Raw genomic sequence first — 20,913 nt, forward strand, 5'->3', positions numbered from 1 at the left:
TCTAGAGCGATTTTCTAGGTTAGCTAGCCAGCTATTGTCGTTCTTTTAACGTAACGTAATGCAATCAACACTGCTAGCTAGCCAGCTAGCCCCCGAATAGCAGCACTGTAGAAACTATTACAGTACAACGGTTTGATTTGTTTGATCGTAGCTAGCTACATAGCTGTCTTTGTATCTAAGACAATTGTGTAGTCTAGAGCGATTTTCTAGGTTAGCTAGCCAGCTATTGTCGTTCTTTTAACGTAACGTAACGCAATCAACACTGCTAGCTAGCCAGCTAGCCCCCGAATAGCAGCACTGTAGAAACTATTACACTCGACGGAACGACTTGATTAGTGTAGTGTCAACATCGCAGCCACTGCCAGCTAGCCTACAAAGTCAACAACGCAGCCACTGCCAGCTAGCCTACTCCAGCAGTACTGTATCATTTCAATCATTTTAGTCAATAAGATTCTTGCTACGTAAGCTTAACTTTCTGAACATTCGAGACGTGTAGTCCACTTGTCATTCCAATCTCCTTTGCATTAGCGTAGCCTCTTCTGTAGCCTGTCAACTATGTGTCTATCTATCCCTGTTCTCTCCTCTCTGCACAGACCATACAAACGCTCCACACCGCGTGGCCGCGGCCACCCTAATCTGGTGGTCCCAGCGCGCACGACCCACGTGGAGTTCCAGGTCTCCGGTAGCCTCTGGAACTGCCGATCTGCGGCCAACAAGGCAGAGTTCATCTCAGCATATGCCTCCCTCCAGTCCCTCGACTTCTTGGCACTGACGGAAACATGGATCACCACAGATAACACTGCTACTGCTCTCTCTTCGTCCGCCCACGTGTTCTCGCACACCCCGAGAGCTTCTGGTCAGCGGGGTGGTGGCACCGGGATCCTCATCTCTCCCAAGTGGTCATTCTCTCTTTCTCCCCTTACCCATCTGTCTATCGCCTCCTTTGAATTCCATGCTGTCACAGTTACCAGCCCTTTCAAGCTTAACATCCTTATCATTTATCGCCCTCCAGGTTCCCTCGGAGAGTTCATCAATGAGCTTGATGCCTTGATGAGCTCCTTTCCTGAGGACGGTTCACCTCTCACAGTCCTGGGCGACTTTAACCTCCCCACGTCTACCTTTGACTCATTCCTCTCTGCCTCCTTCTTTCCACTCCTCTCCTCTTTTGACCTCACCCTCTCACCTTCCCCCCCTACTCACAAGGCAGGCAATACGCTCGACCTCATCTTTACTAGATGCTGTTCTTCCACTAACCTCATTGCAACTCCCCTCCAAGTCTCCGACCACTACCTTGTATCCTTTTCCCTCTCGCTCTCATCCAACACTACCCACACTGCCCCTACTCGGATGGTATCGCGCCGTCCCAACCTTCGCTCTCTCTCCCCCGCTACTCTCTCCTCTTCCATCCTATCATCTCTTCCCTCTGCTCATACCTTCTCCAACCTATCTCCTGATTCTGCCTCCTCAACCCTCCTCTCTTCCCTTTCTGCATCCTTTGACTCTATATGTCCCCTATCCTCCAGGCCGGCTCGGTCCTCCCCTCCAGCTCCGTGGCTCGACGACTCATTGCGAGCTCACAGAACAGAGCTCCGGGCAGCCGAGCGGAAATGGAGGAAAACTTGCCTCCCTGCGGACCTGGCATCCTTTCACTCCCTCCTCTCTACATTTTCCTCCTCTGTCTCTGCTGCTAAAGCCACTTTCTACCACTCTAAATTCCATGCATCTGCCTCTAACCCTAGGAAGCTCTTTGCCACCTTCTCCTCCCTCCTGAATCCTCCTCCCCCTCCCCCCCTCCTCCCTCTCTGCAGATGACTTCGTCAACCATTTTGAAAAGAAGGTCGACGACATCCGATCCTCGTTTGCTAAGTCAAACGACACCGCTGGTTCTGCTCACGCTGCCCTACCCTGTGCTCTGACCTCTTTCTCCCCTCTCTCTCCAGATGAAATCTCGCTTCTTGTGACGGCCGGCCGCCCAACAACCTGCCCGCTTGACCCTATCCCCTCCTCTCTTCTCCAGACCATTTCCGGAGATCAACTCATCCCTGACCGCTGGCTACGTCCCTTCCGTCTTCAAGAGAGCGAGAGTTGCACCCCTTCTGAAAAAACCTACACTCGATCCCTCCAATGTCAACAACTACAGACCAGTATCCCTTCTTTCTTTTCTCTCCAAAACTCTTGAACGTGCCGTCCTTGGCCAGCTCTCCCGCTATCTCTCTCAGAATGACCTTCTTGATCCAAATCAGTCAGGTTTTAAGACTAGTCATTCAACTGAGACTGCTCTTCTCTGTATCACGGAGGCGCTCCGCACTGCTAAAGCTAACTCTCTCTCCTCTGCTCTCATCCTTCTAGACCTATCGGCTGCCTTCGATACTGTGAACCATCAGATCCTCCTCTCCACCCTCTCCGAGTTGGGCATCTCCGGCGCGGCCCACGCTTGGATTGCGTCCTATCTGACAGGTCGCTCCTACCAGGTGGTGTGGCGAGAATCTGTCTCCTCACCACGCGCTCTCACCACTGGCGTCCCCCAGGGCTCTGTTCTAGGCCCTCTCCTATTCTCGCTATACACCAAGTCACTTGGCTCTGTCATAACCTCACATGGTCTCTCCTATCATTGCTATACAGACGACACACAATTAATCTTCTCCTTTCCCCCTTATGATGACCAGGTGGCGAATCGCATCTCTGCATGTCTGGCAGACATATCAGTGTGGATGACGGATCACCACCTCAAGCTGAACCTCGGCAAGACGGAGCTGCTCTTCCTCCCGGGGAAGGACTGCCCGTTCCATGATCTCGCCATCACGGTTGACAACTCCATTGTGTCCTCCTCCCAGAGCGCTAAGACCCTTGGCGTGATCCTGGACAACACCCTGTCATTCTCAACCAACATCATGGCGGTGGCCCGTTCCTGTAGGTTCATGCTCTACAACATCCGCAGAGTACGACCCTGCCTCACACAGGAAGCGGCGCAGGTCCTAATCCAGGCACTTGTCATCTCCCGTCTGGATTACTGCAACTCGCTGTTGGCTGGGCTCCCTGCCTGTGCCATTAAACCCCTACAACTCATCCAGAACGCCGCAGCCCGTCTGGTGTTCAACCTTCCCAAGTTCTCTCACGTCACCCCGCTCCTCCGCTCTCTCCACTGGCTTCCAGTTGAAGCTCGCATCCGCTACAAGACCATGGTGCTTGCCTACGGAGCTGTGAGGGGAACGGCACCGCAGTACCTCCAGGCTCTGATCAGGCCCTACACCCAAACAAGGGCACTGCGTTCATCCACCTCTGGCCTGCTCGCCTCCCTACCACTGAGGAAGTACAGTTCCCGCTCAGCCCAGTCAAAACTGTTCGCTGCTCTGGCCCCCAATGGTGGAACAAACTCCCTCACGACGCCAGGACAGCGGAGTCAATTACCACCTTCCGGAGACACCTGAAACCCCACCTCTTCAAGGAATACCTAGGATAGGATAAGTAATCCTTCTCACCCCCCCCCTTAAATGATTTAGATGCACTATTGTAAAGTGGCTGTTCCACTGGATGTCAGAAGGTGAATTCACCAATTTGTAAGTCGCTCTGGATAAGAGCATCTGCTAAATGACTTAAATGTAAATGTAATCTCAGTAATTTTCCATCCGGATTGCCAGACGCCGGTGGCTTCTCATTCTTGATAGACAACAATCATTTTTTCACCTCTTCTTTACGGATTCTTGTCTTTCATAATTTGGTCCGATATACTTGGATGTGTAGTGTCAGCCACGACTCGGTGAAACATAAGATATTACAGTTTTTAATGTCCTGCTGGTAGGATAGTCTCGAATGGCGCTCATCCAGTTTGTTCTCCAGTGATTGCACGTTGGCCAATAGAACGGATGTTAGTGGCGGGTTACCTACTCACTGACAAATTCTCACAAGGCACCCTGATCTCCGCATCCTGTATTGCCTTCTTTTCTTCATGCGAATGACAGAGATTTGGACCTTGTCTGGGAGCAACATTATATCCTTTGCGTCAGACAAGTTAAAGAAAATATATTTGTCCAATTTGAGGTGAGTAATCGCTGTTCTGATATCCAGAAACTCTTTTTGGTCATAAGAGACGGTAGCGTCAACATTATGTACAAAATAATTTACAAACAATGTGAAAAAACAAAATTGTACATTTGGTTAGGAGCCCGTAAAGCGGCAGCCATCCCCTCCAGCGCCATTCACTATCAATATCACATACATTATCAAGCATTTCACACATACAGTTGAATTCGAAAGTTTACATACACTTACGTTGGAGTCATTAAAGTGAAAGTAATTTTTCCAGCAATTGTTTACAGATAGATTATTTCACATATAATTCACTGTATCACAATTCCAGTGGGTCAGAAGTTTACTGTGCCTTTAAACAGCTTGGAAAATTCCAGAAAATTATGTCATGACTATAGAAGCTTCTGATAGGCTAATTGACATCATTCAGCTGAATGTAGTTGATAATCCCTGCTTTAATGGGGTGGCAGGGTTGCCTAGTGGTTAGAGTGTTGGACTAGTAACGGAAAGGTTGCAAGTTCAAATCCCCTAGCTGACAAGGTATAAATCTGTCATTCTACCCCTGAATAGTCATCACTCACTGTGATGGCTTGCCTAGTTAAATAAATGTAAATTAAAAAATAACGTGTGCCATTTTCAGACTGAACAGTAGTGACATTTACATACTACATGATCCATAACTGAAAAGGGTATGCTAGTGAGCTGTTTAGTCTGTAATATGTTTAAAGTACTAAATTAAATGTATTTTATAAAGGCCTTTTTACATCAGCAGTATGTTACAATATGTTATATACATAATCATCATTCTCTCTGGTCAAATTACCCCAGTCAAATGTTTTTAAAGTTGTTTATTTCAATCATTATCATTACAAAACAAAACAACCGACAAATGCAATCATATTCCTTTAAAAGGAAAGACGTCCACCATATGTTACCACACAATATACTTAATGATATCTGTTTATCTTATTGATATCTAAATATTGATGTCTATTTCAGCACTAAGAAAAAAAAGTACTTTTACTGTATATGTAGCTGATAATTCACAGAAAAATCACACATCAATCCACATACAGCGATCCTCACCTCAAGCAAACAGGATTTTAAATAAAGTACAAGAACGATTACTTTACAAATAGTTTCAAAATATATTTTGATAGTTTCCACAAAGTGATGCATGATTTCATTAATAATCAAGGTGAAATATTTGTACATTCATGGAAGGTAAAATGTATCAATCACTCTACATTCAAATAATCATTGAACTCTCGGCAGTGTACAGCTGGCTAAGAAATAGAGATTTATGTTATGACAGTTATGGCACCGTGCCAAATTGTGTTGCCTTTGTGTCGCCGGGCACACTCATAGATTCCTCAGTTCCAGGATCCAGGGGGAATATATATCAAGAGTCTCAGAGCAGGTACACCTTTAAAATCCCAATGAAAAACTAAGATTAAATTGACTGGGGGACCTCATCCTAGAGGTGGAAAAGTCCTAATATACCACAATATATACAGTAACTGTATCAAAATCAGAATCACTCACTCTTGATCCTCCAAAATGGACTCAAGTTCTGATGTTTACATTTTACTCTCTGTAACAAATAGCCGACAGATTTTTCACGTTACACAATAATATGGTGCATAATATTGTAAAATAAAGAAAAATCTAAATGTGGAAATAGGCCTGCATAAAGGACATTTGCCTTAGACTCATAAGTCTGTATTCCTTGTTTGAGAAAGAGAGAGGCTTGTCTCTGACCCTGCCAGTGAGGTCTCATTAAGAGTGGAAAATGTGCAATTTGAGTCACACCAGGACAGTTCACATTGTCTGTGTCCCAAGAGCACACACTTGAAACGTGTGTCTGCTCTTGGGACTTGTGTCTGAAGAGCAAACACAACACAGTAATGTGTCACCACATAGCCTTCACATTGTACTGTACATGGGGCCTTACAATTACTCACCGAAGGTCAAGCTTGGGTCTCTTGATAGTCAACTTCAATGTGAGTGAAAATGGCTGTGACACAGGACAGTTGAGAGCAAGTCAGATTCCTGTGGCCTCAGCACATCCCTCAAGGCTTAGAGGAGCTGTCATCTTCAGTGACTGAACCCTGAACCTCGACCCTTACAACATCAGTCATTGCATAAAGTCACCTTGTCGTGCACACAGGTGTCCTGAAACACCATCTTCTTGTCAGGCAACTCACAGGTTACCATGATCTCGTCCAGCTCTGTGTTGAATTGGTCCGTAGTCTCCACCATAGATGTGTCCTTGACCACGCTGTAGGTCAGCGCCACGCTGTACGTGCCGCCGGTAGGCTTCTCAGAGCCTTTCCGTCCGCAGAGGCAGAGCTTGCGGAAGGCGGCACGGAACTTCTGCGACATAGCATTGTAGATGATGGGGTTGATTGCGCTGTTGATGTAGACACAGCTCCGACAGAAGAGGATAAACCAGGTATTCATGTAGGCCTGTTCCAGGAAGGAGTTTACCACCACCAGGGTGCGGTACGGCATCCACAGCACAGCGAACAGGATCACCACCACAGCCAGCATCTTGGTCACCTACGACATGGAAGAGACGGTGACTATGTGCCACTTTTCAATCAAACAACGCTACTGGGTTTATTTCCTGTACACTGCAGTCTGCAATATTCTCAGCAATACAATAATTATAGTGTGAGACAGAAATGCCATCTGTTGTGTAGATCCAGCTATAATGTTTATGCCTAAAGGTTCCATATAATTTCAGATGGTTCCTATATTTCCCATTAATTTGGAATTGAAGCATATTGGATCTACAGATTGGCCTATACAATCATCTGAAAAACGTTGATTTTTAAGTGAACTGTCACTTTAAACGTGTAATAAACATGCAACATTAGTTGTTTGGATTAGTTAGCTTATAAAAACGGATCATTATTTCAAATGATTATAATATTAGTCACTTTGTCTCTACATATGTACAGTACATACTGTATCTACTGTACCTCAAACACCCCTGCACATCGACTAGCTACTGGTTCCCCGTGTATATCGTCATCATTACTCATTGTGTACTTATTCCTTGTGTTATTATTATTGGATGATTTCTCTATTTTTCCTCTGCATTGTTGGGAAATAAGCATTGCACTGTTAGTCTACACATGTTGTTTACAAGCATATGACAAATAAAATAGGATTTTATTTGGTATCCCTCGGTAGGCCTGGATGTTATGTCCCAAAGCTAGGGGTCAGTTTGATGCTTCGTAAACAACAGGTGTAGACTAACAGTGCAATGCTTAATTCCATACAATGCATTGACTATAGCTCAGCATTCAACACCATAGTACCCTCCAAGCTCATCAATAAGCTTGAGGCCCTGGGTCTCAACCCCTCCCTGTGCAATTGGGTCCTGGACTTCCTTACGGGCTGCCCCAGGTGGTGAAGGTAGGAAACAATATCTCCACTTCGCTGATCCTCAACACTGGGGACCCACAAGGGTGCGGGCTCAGCCCCCTCCTGCACTCCCTGTTCACCCATGACTGCATGGCCATGCACACCTCAAACTCAATCATTAAGTTTGCAGATGACACAACAGTAGTAGGCTTGATTACCAACAACAATGAGGCAGCCTACAGGGAGGAGGTCAGGGCTCTTGGAGTGTGGTGTCAGGAAATAGCCTCTCTCTCAACATCAACAAAACAAAGGAGATGATTGTGGAATTCAGGAAACAGCAGAGGAACCACGCCCTATCCACATCGATGGGAGAGCAGTGGAGAAGGTGGAAAGCTTTAAGTTCCTCGGCGTACAGATCACTGACCAACTGAAATGTCTACCCACAGAGAAAGTTTGGTGAAGAAGGTGCAACCGCGCCTCTTCAACCTCAGGAGGCTGAAGGAATGTGGCTTGTCACCTAAAAATCTCACAAACTTTTACAGATGCACAATTGAGAGCATCCTGTCGGGCTGTATCACTGCCTGGTACGCAATGACACCGCGCACAACCGTAAGGCTCTCCAGAGGGTGGTGCGGTCTGCACAACGCATCACCAGAGGCAAACTACCTGCCCTCCAGAACACCTACAGCACCCAATGTCACAGTAAGGCCAAAAGGAGCATCAAGGACAACAACCACCCGAGCCACTGCCTGGACACCCTGCTACCATCCAGAAGGCAAGGTCAGTACAGGTGCATCAAAGCTGGGACCGGGAGACTGAAAAACAGCTTTTATGTCAAGGCCATCAGACTATAAAACAGTAATCACTAGTACATTAGAGGCCTCTGCCTATAGGCATAGACTAGAAATCACTAGCCACTTTAATAAATGGAACACTAGTCACTTTAATAATGTTTACATATATTGCATTACTCAGCTCATATGTGTATACTGTATTCTATACTATCTATTGCATATTAGCCTATGTCCCTCTGTCATTACTCATCCATATATTTATATATTCTTATTCCATTCCATATTCCGTTAGGTATTTGTTGTGGAATTGTTAGATATTTCTTGTTAGATATGGCTGTACTGTCAGAACTAGAAGCACAATTATTTCGCTACACTGGCAATAACATCTGCTAAACATCTGTATGTGACCAATACAATTTGATTGGATTTTGATTTGATTGGAACAGTGAAATACTTAATGCCCAACAATGCAGAGAGGAAATAATACGAAATTAGACCAGGCTGCACACAGACTTCTGATGTTGTGTCAAAAAGCTAACTCACCGGGTATGCTGGCTATTCCAATGTATTACCAATACCCAATAAATAGGAGCGCACTTGTAGTTTTTGGAACCAGACTCCCGATGTTGTGTCAAAAAGCTAACTCACCCATGTGCATTCCAATGTATTATCATATGCTAATGAATAGGAGAGCACTTATTTTTTTAGCAACCGCAAATCACCTGTCTCCGAGAAGTAGCGGTAGTGCTGGTGTGGTGGGAGTTTTTACATCCCCTCGTTGTGTTGCTTTGTTCATTTTTACTTTTATCCTTGCGTTCAGAAGGTAACGGATTCATGATCAGGATTCTGGCGATGAGACCATACAGAATGGTTGCCAGCATAAGCGGCACAACAAAAAATATCCCGAAATCCAAAAAGTAAATGGGCAAATAGAGTTGTCTTGAAACTTTGTAGCTGCATGTCACGATGGTCACGTCGTTCTCATATGATTCTTCTTTGATATCTGACAGGTAGAACCACATGACGGAGTAAAGTAAAGTGAAAACCCAGACAAACAATATTATCTTCTTGGCTCTGGACAGTGTGCACAGCAACTGGGCTTTTATCGGGTGGCAAATAGCGATGTACCTTTCGATGGTAAAGGCGGTGATAGAGCAGGACGATGCATTGATTCCCAGGTACTGGAGGTAGGTGATTCCGAGACATCCTGAGCGGCCGAACACCCAAGACCCGAAGATGCTGTCCGTGATATTCGGTAAGCCCGCCGCAGTTAGTACGATGAGATCTGCAACGGCCAAGCTCACCAGGTAGCAGTTGGTGGGTGTCCTCATGTGTTTAGTGGTAAGCACCACTAAGATCACCATAACATTACCAACGATCCCAAAGGCGCATATCACGAAAACTAACAAAGTGCTCACCACTTTGTATTCGATTATTTGGTCCGTCCAAGTCCCCCAAGTCTGATTTTCTTGAGCTTCAGTAACATTTTCCATTTTCAGTTCTCTGAATATGTCGAGTAGAGAGAAAACAATTAATTTAAGAAGTAACCTACCCACTACACGTAGGCCTATAATCGAATCAGTAGGCTATTACACGGTAGTAGGCTAGTATATAATACTATGGGAAGTAAGCCTGTCAACCTACTAGTTGAACAATACATCCATGCCAAAAGGTTAAAAGGTATTGTGCTTCAATTCCAAAACCTATTTTTCCACTTTCTCTCACACTTGCAAAATAAGCATTGAGTTTTCCTTGTCATATCGTGCGTAAATGTGAGAGCACGCCGTTGTGTCCAGTGTTTCTTTCATCCAAAGTTGTAGCAAGTGAAACAGGGAGTCAGTGCGCGCATCGAAGTCACAGCGGTGTCACTAAACGAGGAGAGTGGGCCTGACTGAAAGGGAAGAGAGGAGGGATGTTGGTTTTTGGTCATTTTCTCTGCATCATCAGACATCACGCAAAGCGCTCTCTGAGATTTGACGATTTGGGGGAAATAATCTGTCACCAGTTGCTTTATGCCATCGTGAACAAGTATTTTGTTTAGTAATTGAGTAAACAATTAAATTGATTCAAGTGTATTGTTGGTTCATAACCGTTGGTAAGAATGGTGAAAATAATTTGAATGGTGATGTGACTAGTACACAATATATACACATTTGGTTCCCCTTTTTATGATATCATTGTAAATGTAAAAAAATAAGTATTCTAACCATAATAGTATACTTTATCATTTGGAGACACTTTTTGTGGATGTGACATTCACAAATGGTGGTAACAAAAAGCATTCATCTGAATGATCAGAATGTCTGCCAGAGCGAGCTGCATTTTTCTCTCTTTCTATCAATAGGTATACACTGAGAGAGAGCGAGAGAGAGAAAGAGAACGAGAGAGAGATCAAGATGAATCCCAATTAAATCTGTTTATTAGAAAATAGAATATTCCACTGTGACTAGGTCTGAACATAGGTCTATTTGCTTTTCTTTTGTTGGGATGATGGCAGCGGTGGTGTGGCAATCTATATTTTGTTTCATGATGACATAAGCCAAACATTTCTCAGGCCTCCCACTGATTGGCAGGATAGGTAATTGGGATTTCTAATTTTCAACACAACCATCAGGCACTGGGCTCTTCACCGTCTGGAACAATGAACAAAAGGCACTCAGTGTGATAAAGAAAATAACTTTGTCACAAAGACTTGACGGAAGTGTTGTTTACATGGATGTCAGCCATTTAAATACTGAACAGAAGAATAGAAGTGTAAAGGAAGCTTCCCATGCCTCTTACACAAAGCTGCAGTATATAGGAACATGCAGATTTTTGTAATACTTCATGCTCGTCTATAGCTCAGTCCATTTGAAATTCTCAGCCCTATGGAGTAAAAAACACATTGGTGCATGAACGTTTGACAGTAAGGCAAGGGCAAGCAGGGCATTTCAGTTGGGTTCATTTAGAGTGAAGTTAGGGGGACGTGGGGTTTGAATAGACTCTACCCATAGGGACTTTTTGTATGATGTTGTACGAAGGGACAGGGAGATCTTGATCTAATTGAGATAAGGGGGTTGAGTTGGTATGAGGAAAATCAAATGTTTCCCACGTCAGGATTACATCATCAGAATAGCGCTGAGATATTAAAGGGGCAACCTGCAGTTCGAACAATAACAAAGCTGTGGCACCGCCAGTGATTTAGTAAACAGCTGAAGGATGGGGCTGGAGAAATGTAACCACTCTCAAACTCATGGACAGAGTGATGAATACATGAACTGACCATCCATTATATACACATTCTAGTTTTAACCACTCGTTCTAAGGCTACACAGTGTTTGTTTACATTTACATTGGTTACAAACAAAGGAGTAAACCAAGCTTATATTTTGGGCTCCGGTGGGGTACAACAGTTGAATTAAGATCACGAGACATCTACAATTTATATTCTTGAAACACCTTCTTAATATTGTGTTGCATCCCCTTTTGCCCTCAGAACAGCCTCAATTTATTTGGGCATGGACAACAAGGTATCGAAAATATTTCACAGAGAAGCTGGCCCATGTTGACTCCAATGTTTCCCACAGTTGTGTCAAGTTGGCTGGATGTCCTTTGGGTGATGGACCATTCTTGATACACACAGGAATCTGTTGAGCGTGAAAAACCCAGCAGCGTTGCAGTTCTTGACACACTCAAACCGGTGCACCTGGCCCCTAGGGTAGCATACCCCATTCAAAGGCACTTAAATATTTTGTCTTGCTCATTCACCCTGTGAATGGCACAGATTCACCCTTTTAATGGCACAGCTACGCAATTTGGGGCGGCAGGTAGCCTAGTGGTTAGAGCATTGGATTTGTAACTGAAAGGTTGCAAGATCAAATCCCCGAGCTGACAAGGTAAAAATCTGTCTTTCTGCCCCTGAACAAGGCAGTTAACCCACTGTTTCTAGGCCACCATTGACAATAAGAATCTGTTCTTAACTGACTTGCCCAGTTAAATAAAGGTACAATTAAAAAGAATGTCTCAATTGTCTCAAGGCTTAAAAATCCTTCTTTAACCTGTCTCCTCCCCTTCATCTACACTGATTGGTGGATGTAACAAGTGACATCAATAAAAGATCATAACTGGGTTAACCTGGTCAGTCTATGTCATGGGAGGGGCAGGTGTTCCTAATGTTTGGTACACTCAATGTATTTAAGTAATTTAAAAATAGATGAAAAATAGCAAATGCAGCCCCTGAGAGTTTTTTATATCTTGCTTTGTTTCTGGATACATTATGTTTATGTAAATGAGGGAGGAATAGCAATGATACTGTATGTAAACATTAGGTTTGCATTGTACCATAACATGTAGCTTAATGCCTATTTATTACTGAATATGTAGGCCTATAAAACCCTGTCATACCCCACAATTTCTCTCACTATACAGTAACAACTACGGTAGTGCATTGTGGTGATACTGAAGCTTCTCTGAGAGAAAACAGATTCAAATGTTTACATGCCTGTGATTTCATTGCAGATTCATCTGGGATTCCACTGCTTATTCTACTCAACACTGAACGTGAGAATTATCTCTCCCCCACACCAACTGTGCTGTTGGTAGTGGTAAAGGAACAGTGCAGAGAATCATGCCAAAGCTGGACTATTTATGTAATTTTGTTCTGAACAGGCAAGAATGCTACCAGGAGCCCATTCTGAGCCACAGGTGGTCAAGAACTGCTGGGAATAATACCACAGTTGTCCCTATTCTCTCTCTTTTCTCCTTTAGCTTGAAATAATGAGGGGTATTAAAATATTTATTTCTTTGTGTCTGAAAGAAAATAACATATTGGTTTTGCTTAAAAATTGCTGTACAGGCAACACAGTTTATATTCCATTCTGCTTTGACTGTGATTCAATGCTTGAGATCAAGTACGGTATTAATACTGAGGGTCAATGGCCATTGGCCTGTCTAAGCAAACACATTCTAGTCTAGACAGACAACATGCACAATGGCAGCAATCACAATACAAACTGGATATGCTTCCCAAAGTGCACATATCTTGCTGTTCAAAGTAAATACAAGGCTCTGGTCAAGGTGAAATGGTCTCAAATGGTACTTGAACTTTATTACAAGAATATCATTTATTTTCTGATTAAAGCTTTGGGGACCGAAACACCCTCCTTTTAATCTTTAACGAATAATACCGTTATCAGCTATTAGCTGTGGGTTAGAATAATAACAATTGTTCTATTGGAATATGGTTTTTGGAATATAACTTATCATCTTACTTTGACCAATCTTTGAGGGTTGCAAACAAGTTATGTGGACCGCTTATACTGCTTATTAGTCAAGATGTTTTGCTGTCAACTGATGGACAAGCTGACTGGGATATTCTGGGTAGCCTCGGATAATGACATCGATGTATACACGAACATGGTGACTAAGTTCATCAGGAAGTGTATAGGGGATGTTGTTCCCACTGTGACTATTACAACATACCCAAACCACAAACCGTGGATAGATGGGGTTACAGGGTTAATAATAATAATACTTTCCCCCCCCTTCTACTTGTTAAAGGTTCAAATTGACAACAATTTTTCTGGTGGATTAAACTGTGAAATTGCAACCAACTTTCTATGGCTTGTTTAAAAAAATAACAATATTTTGGCTTGATGAAAACTATGTCCATTTCGTCTGTTCTCTTTGATCACAATGTCATTTTTTTGTAGGTAAACAGCTTGTTTTTGAATGGTAACTGTGGAGTTTGGGGCGGGGTGAGGAGTACTGGAAAGATGTGGCTTTCAGGTTACAATAGGCCATAAGTATACAGCAGATCGCCGATTGTCCTCACTTCGATTATGACGTAACAACATACTGTAGTTGTAGCGGGGTGCGTAATGGGAGGCAGAGAAGTCAGGCGCAGGAGAGCAGAACTTGGTAATAACCGGAGATTTATTAAGCAACACCAATGGCATCCAGAACAACAAGAGTAAATGGGCACAAAATAACCCTACGTGCGCTCCAGGGGAACGTGCACAAGCACTTACAACCAAAAATCCCACACAAAGACATGGGGGGGACAGAGGGTTAAATACACAACAATTAAATGAGGGTATTGAAACCAGGTGTGAGGAAAAACAAGACAAAACAAATGGAAAATGAAAAGTGGATAGACGATGGCTAGAAGACCGGCGACACAGACCGCCGAACGCTGCCCGAAACAAAGGGGAGGACCCGACTTTGGCGGACGTCGTGACAGTAGCAGGATCTCTATTCATTTAAGTGAGCAGATTAGGGCTTTCAGGAGGAATGGAAAATCTACTGGAGACATTTCAAAAATACTGGTAGACTTGGGGATTTTTGTCACGGACTGTGCTATTCACAAACACTATCATCAAATGCCTGTGTTACGCCGAACACGAAAGCCCAGGAAAATGAACAGGTACAGTAGACTACAATACTGTAAAGTAGGCCTAATTAATGCTAAAAATAATGCTTAAATAAATCGACTGCTGGTCTTTACTGTATGCTGCACATTTTTACATTGTATTCCATTTCCAGCAAGACAATTCAAGTGATCGACTCTCTGATGGATGAAGATGATGAGCGATCGGCAAAGGCAATCTGGAATCTGCTGGCTTCAAGGCACAACATCAACATCGCTCTAATCACAGTCATTAGACAGTTGAAACTTGAGAGGACTTATGCAAAGGCTCTGTAAGACATTTTATATATATTATATACATATTTATTTTTTTCAAAACAATAACCATGTGTGTTCTCTTGTTTTATACTGTTCTGCAGTTTCATTCCAATGATTCGTCTGACAAAGAAAGAACTTTGCGTCCAGGCATGAATCAAAGCTGGCGAGACATTCAATGACGCCATCTTCATAAATTAATCAACTGTGGCCCTTGAGCAATTTGCTCAAAATTGCTACAGAAAAAAAGGAAGAAGATCAAGCAAGCCAAGTCCCAAGCATCCCCTCAAACTCCATGTGTGGAGGGCAATTTCTCGCCATGGACAAGTCCCATATTGGATTTTTGATGGTATGTTTATAAAAGCAAAAAGTAAATAAAATATTGCAGCCTACACCTCACGGACTGCTATGTGTTCCACAATAATTCACTGTTGCTTCCTTTTTCAGGTATCATCGAGGAATTGAGGAAGAAATCATCAAAAGATATGATGGACCCTATGTCATAGAGGTGTTTCTGGGACCACGTTGTTTCTTTCAAGGTAGGATTATAGCAATATTTTGTTGTGTTTAGGTCTATTTACATGTATAATTATATTATTGTACCTAATGTTGGCTGCTGGGCTAAATTTATTTTTTCCAAATGCAGACAATGACCCAAAACACACTGCCACCCGGGTTTGCATTGCAAATGAGGGCATAAACTGGGTCAAGACGTCAGCAGAGTAAGTAGACCTTTATGTAGTAAAATATATTTTTTTTAAAGACTGATAACACCTACGGTATATTTATAACATCTATAGGTCTCCTGATTTAAACCCGATCAAACTTGTTTGGTATAAACTGAAAACACGAATCCGTAACTCTGCCAAGCCTACAAGCAAAGATTAAGTGGTTAACCTCTATGGGATTGGTGTCCCTAATGTGCGCTAATGTGACTAGAACAACGTTGTAAAAAACAGCCAACTTTCCAGGACATAGACATGTCTCATTTGGGCAGAAAGCTTAAATTATTGTTAATCTACCTGCAGTGTCCAATTTACAGTAGCTATTACAGTGAAAAAATTCCATGTTTTGTCTGAGGAGAGTACACAACAACAAAACACTTTAATCACGGTAACTGGTTTGATATATTCACCTCTGAAGTTAAATAATAATATTATTCTGATTTGTCATCCTGAGGGTCACAGAGATAAAATTGAGCATAGTTTTGTTTGATAAAATACATTTTTATATTCATGTAGGATCTGGGTTCTACAGTTTGAGCCCCTGCTGTCTTTGAATATCTACCGTTGGACTAAACTCCCTTCCATACAGTTGTATCTGCTTCGCCTGGGTATTACCCACCCACCCAAAGCTTGTATTCTGTCTGCGCATGTTTCCAGCATGCTTGTAAAATCCCATTCGAAGGATGTCCTTGTAGGTTGACCCAATAATTAATTGCCAGCTGCTGTCTCCTAATCTGAAATGGCATATCCCCCATCTTCACCGGTAGTGCAGCCACTGGGGAACTCCGAAATGCCCCTTGTATGACATCTAGCCTTTCCAATGAGGTCCGGACTGCCGAACCATACTCTATAATGCCATAGTCTATTACAGATCAATGCAACATACATGGTCCTCAATGAGGAACGCCCAGCCCTTCACTCCTTCCCTGTCAGACAGTGCATCACATTTATCACCCTGTACTTTCCCACCACTCTCTCAATGTGTTCTGCCCAGGTCAGTCTAGTATCAAACTACACCCCAAGGAACCTGAAGGCCCCCACCCTCTCCAAGTTTCTCCCATATAACCTCAAGCATACCTCATCTACCACCTTCCTCCTGGTAGAGAACACTGTCTCGAGTTTTTCCTACAGAGAACCTAAATCGCAATGTTAATGCCCCCCGCTCTACCCCATCAATTGCTTCCTGTACCTTCCTGACTATGTATGGCACATTTCTTCCACTTTTCCATAAGGCCCTAGCATCTGCCAATAAGACCTCCCAATATCTGGCCATACCTGAGAGTAAACATCATGATTGAGAACAACACAGGACTAATCACGCTCCCCTGTGGTGTTCCTTTATCCACTAGGTACAGTAGCTGCCTGATAGACTCCCCCACCCTCACCTGGATAGACCTTCCAAACAGGAAATCCTTTATCCAGTTTTACATTCTTCCTCCTACCCCCATAATATCAAGCTTGATTAACAACCCCTCCTTCCACATCATATCATATGCCTTCTCCACATAAAAAAGACAGCTAAAACAGTCTCCTTGTTCACCTGAGCCTTCTTGATCTCTTGCTTCGAAGCAGAGCACTGAGTCCATTGTTCCACTACCCTTCCTGAACCCACTCTGATGTAGCGATACTAGCTCCCCTGCTCTCCAGGACGTAAGTTAGCCTCTCCGTAATCATACGTTCCATAATCTTACTTACATACATGTGATGTTGAAACTATTGGGCAACAGCCTGTTGGCCTTATTGGGTCCTTCCCTGACTTCTGGATAGGTACCACTACTGCCTACTTCCTGGTAGTTCCCCTCCTCCAGCACTGTGTTTTACAACACCAATACCTTATCCAGTGCCTCATCACTAAGATGGGCCAACATAACATAGCACACCTCAACTTTCCCAGGTGAAGTTAACCCAGCCTTACCTATTGCCTTTTTCACCTCTGCCATGGTAAAATGTGCATTCAACCCATCATTTACATCCTTCCTCATATCCAGCACTCCAGGATGCTCCTCTCTCGTTCTCTCTCCGCCTCTACCCAAAATTAAATTTCCCGAGCTATGCACACTTCTCCCTCAGGTGTCGCCTTTCCAACGGTGTCACAGAACCGAAGCCAACATGACCTCTTTGCCTGACGGATAGTTCTCCTCACCAGAGCCTGGGCCTGCTTATACTGAATCAGATGTTAGAAATTATACATCCTTTTCAGTACTCTAAATGCCCTGCTCCTTCTCCCCACCATTGCTCCACACTCCTCCGTCCACCATCAGACTGCTTTCCTCCTCCTCCTCCCTGAACTCTTAGGTATAACCTCGGTAGCTGCCCCCAAATCACCCAGTTATTCATAGTATCCACATCCCCTCTCATATTCATCCAAGCCATCGTCTGCTCATTAAAATTCCCACACCACATGACCTTACTTCTAACCTGCCCCCCCCACACATCTCTGTCCCTATGAACCACTACATATCCCTGTACGATAAACTCCAAAGTTGTTTTGAACTATGTTTCCTGTACACAAATCACATCAAGTTTAGCTAGCAAATGTGCAATTAACTGTTTGAACTCCTGCCCATTAGCCAACAGGCTTCGAGCATTCCATTGTAGTACTACCACCATAACTAAAATCCAGTAATACAGGACTCCACCGTCGGCTGATTGAGGTCATGTCGAACCTCTTCCTATGTCAACCCTGTTATACTCAGATGTCTCCCAGCCGCTTTCACTATTAGCTGAATCCTCTCTGTTTTAGACTCTACTTTAGCAGTGCTATTGACAGCTCCTGCTATGAACATCACCAGCTTTCTCTTATCTATGTATACCATATCGCCGCCTACCTGCCACATAATCCCGGTCTAGATGCTCCTACCCATCTCTCCCTTCAACCTGTCTCTCTCTGGACCTGGACCAACCTCACTGCCTCAGCATGAGACACCCTTCTCTCCACTCTCACTTGTTGCACCTCCAATGTCTGCTTCATTGCCTCACACCCACTATATAATATGAGCACCCTCACAGCTGCAGCACTTTGGTTGTACACCATCCCCGCACTTCCCATACTCATGCACCGCCCCACACCTGGGCACACCTATTTTTCTCTTTCCATGCCGTTGCCACATGCCCAAACCTCTGGCAGTTATAACATCTTAAATGCTTTGGTACACAAGCCCTCACATAATAACTCATATATCCTATGGTCATTTGAAGTGTAACTGAATAAAAGGACAATCCTAACTCCACCCCTTCTTGCACTCTGAACTTTCTCTCCTGCATTCATTTGTATCCTTCTTACCCTCCCCCTTATTTGTACCACTATGCTCCATACTTACTTCACTTTCTTCTCCATCACTATCTCCTACCATCTATATCACAGTACAGCCGTGCCGAATCATCGCCACACCGAGTAAAGATGATCAACAACTGATCACTAGCCACAGCTTTTCAGCCTCTCCGTTTCCCAAGTCCCACGCAAATCAAATCACATTTTATTGGTCACAAACACATATTTAGCTGATGTTATAGAGAGTGTAGCGAAATGCTTGTGTTCCTAGCTCCAACAGTGCAGTAGTATTAATTCACAACAATACACATAAATCTAAAAGTAGAAGAATGGACTTAAGTAATATATAAATATTAGATTGACTAAAATTCAGTTATTATATAAATAGAATACAGCATATACAGTTGAAGTTGGAAGTTTACATACACCTTTGCCAAAAGCATTTAACTCAGTTTTTCACAATTCCTGACATTTAATCCTAGTACAAAATACCCTGTCTCAGGTCAGTTAGGATCACCACTTTAGTTTAAGAATGTGAAATGTCAGAATAATAGTAGAGAGAATTATTTATTTCAGCTTTCATTTCTTTCATCACATTCCCAGTGGGTCAGAAGTTTACATACACTCAATTAGTATTTGGTAGCATTGCCTTTAAATGGTTTAACTTGGGTCAAACGTTTTGGGTAGCCTTCCAAAAGCTTCCCACAATAGGTTGGGTGAATTTTGTCCCATTCCTCCTGACAGAGCTGGTGTGACTGAGTCAGGTTTGTAGACCTCCTTGCTCACACACACTTTTCCAGTTCTGCCCACACATTTTCTATGGGATTGAGGTCCGGGCTTGTGATGGCCACTCCAATACCTTGACTTTGTTGTCCTTTAGCAATTTTGCCACAACTTTGGAAGAACGCTTGGGGTCATTGTCCATTTGGAAGACCCATTTGCAACCAAGCTTTAACTTCCTGACTGATGTCTTGAGATGTTGCTTCAATATATCCACATAATTTTCCATCCTCATGATGTCATCTATTTTGTGACGTGCACCAGTCCCCCCTGCAGCAAAGCACCACCACAACATGATGCTGCCACCCTCATGATTCACTTTTGGGATGGCGTTCTTTGGTTTGCAAGCCTCCCCCTTTTTCCTCCAAACATAACGATGGTCATTATGGCCAAACAGTTGTATTTTTGTTTAATCAGACCAGAGGACATTCCTCAAAAAAGTATGTTCTTTGTCCCCATGTGCAGTTGCAAACCGTATACTAGCTTTTTTTATGCCGGTTTTGGAGCAGTGGCTTCTTTCTTGCTGAGCGGCCTTTCAGGTTGTGTGGATATAGAACTCGTTTAACTGTGGATATAGATACTTTTGCACCTGTTTCTTCCAGCATTTTCACAAGGTCCTTTGTACAGATGAACGCTGTACCTTCAGGCGTTTGGAAATTGCTTTCCATGGATGAACCAGACTTGTGGAGGTCTACAATTTATTTTCTGAGGTCTTGGCTGATTTCTTGATTTTCCATCAATGTCAAGCAAAGAGACACTGAGTTTGAAGGTAGGCCTTGAAATACATCCACAGGTGCACCTCAAATTGACTCAAATTATGTCAATTAGCCTATAAGAAGCTTCTAAAGCCATGAGGATATTTTCTGTAATTTTTCAATCTGTTTAAAGGCACAGTCAACTTAGTGTATGTAAACTTCTGACCCACTGGAATTGTGATACAATGAATTGTAAGTGAAATAATCTGTCTGTAAACAATTGTTGGAAAAATTACTTGTGTCATGCACAAAGTAGGTCTCCTAACCGACTTGCCCAACTATAGTTTGTTAACAAGAAATTTGCAGATTGGTTGAAAAACAAGTTTTAATGACTAAAACGTAGGTATATGTAAACTTCTGACTTCAACTGTGAGATGAGTAAAAGCAGTATGTAAACATTATTAACTAGACTAGTGTTCCATTATTAAAGTGGCCAGTGATTCCAAGTCTATGTGTATAGAGGAGCAGGCTCTAAGGTGCAGGGTTGAGTAACCGGGTGGAAGCTGGCTAGTGATGGCTTTTTAAC

The 20,913-nt window shown here is 43.3% G+C and overlaps 1 protein-coding gene across 1 annotated transcript; it reads right to left on the reverse strand.

The window, feature by feature from the left end:
- Nucleotides 1–4,870: 4,870 nt before the first annotated feature.
- On the reverse strand, nt 4,871–9,688 carry trhrb (thyrotropin-releasing hormone receptor b). Its single transcript, XM_064982658.1, has 2 exons — nt 8,918–9,688; nt 4,871–6,588 (listed from the first exon to the last, which is right to left on the reverse strand). The coding sequence occupies exons 1-2, from the start codon at nt 9,686–9,688 to the stop codon at nt 6,160–6,162; spliced, it is 1,200 nt and encodes a 399-aa protein (XP_064838730.1). The 3' UTR covers nt 4,871–6,159.
- Nucleotides 9,689–20,913: the final 11,225 nt, after the last annotated feature.

Source organism: Oncorhynchus masou, chromosome 13 (genome assembly GCF_036934945.1).
Source record: "Oncorhynchus masou masou isolate Uvic2021 chromosome 13, UVic_Omas_1.1, whole genome shotgun sequence".
In the NCBI taxonomy this organism is placed as follows: domain Eukaryota; kingdom Metazoa; phylum Chordata; class Actinopteri; order Salmoniformes; family Salmonidae; genus Oncorhynchus; species Oncorhynchus masou.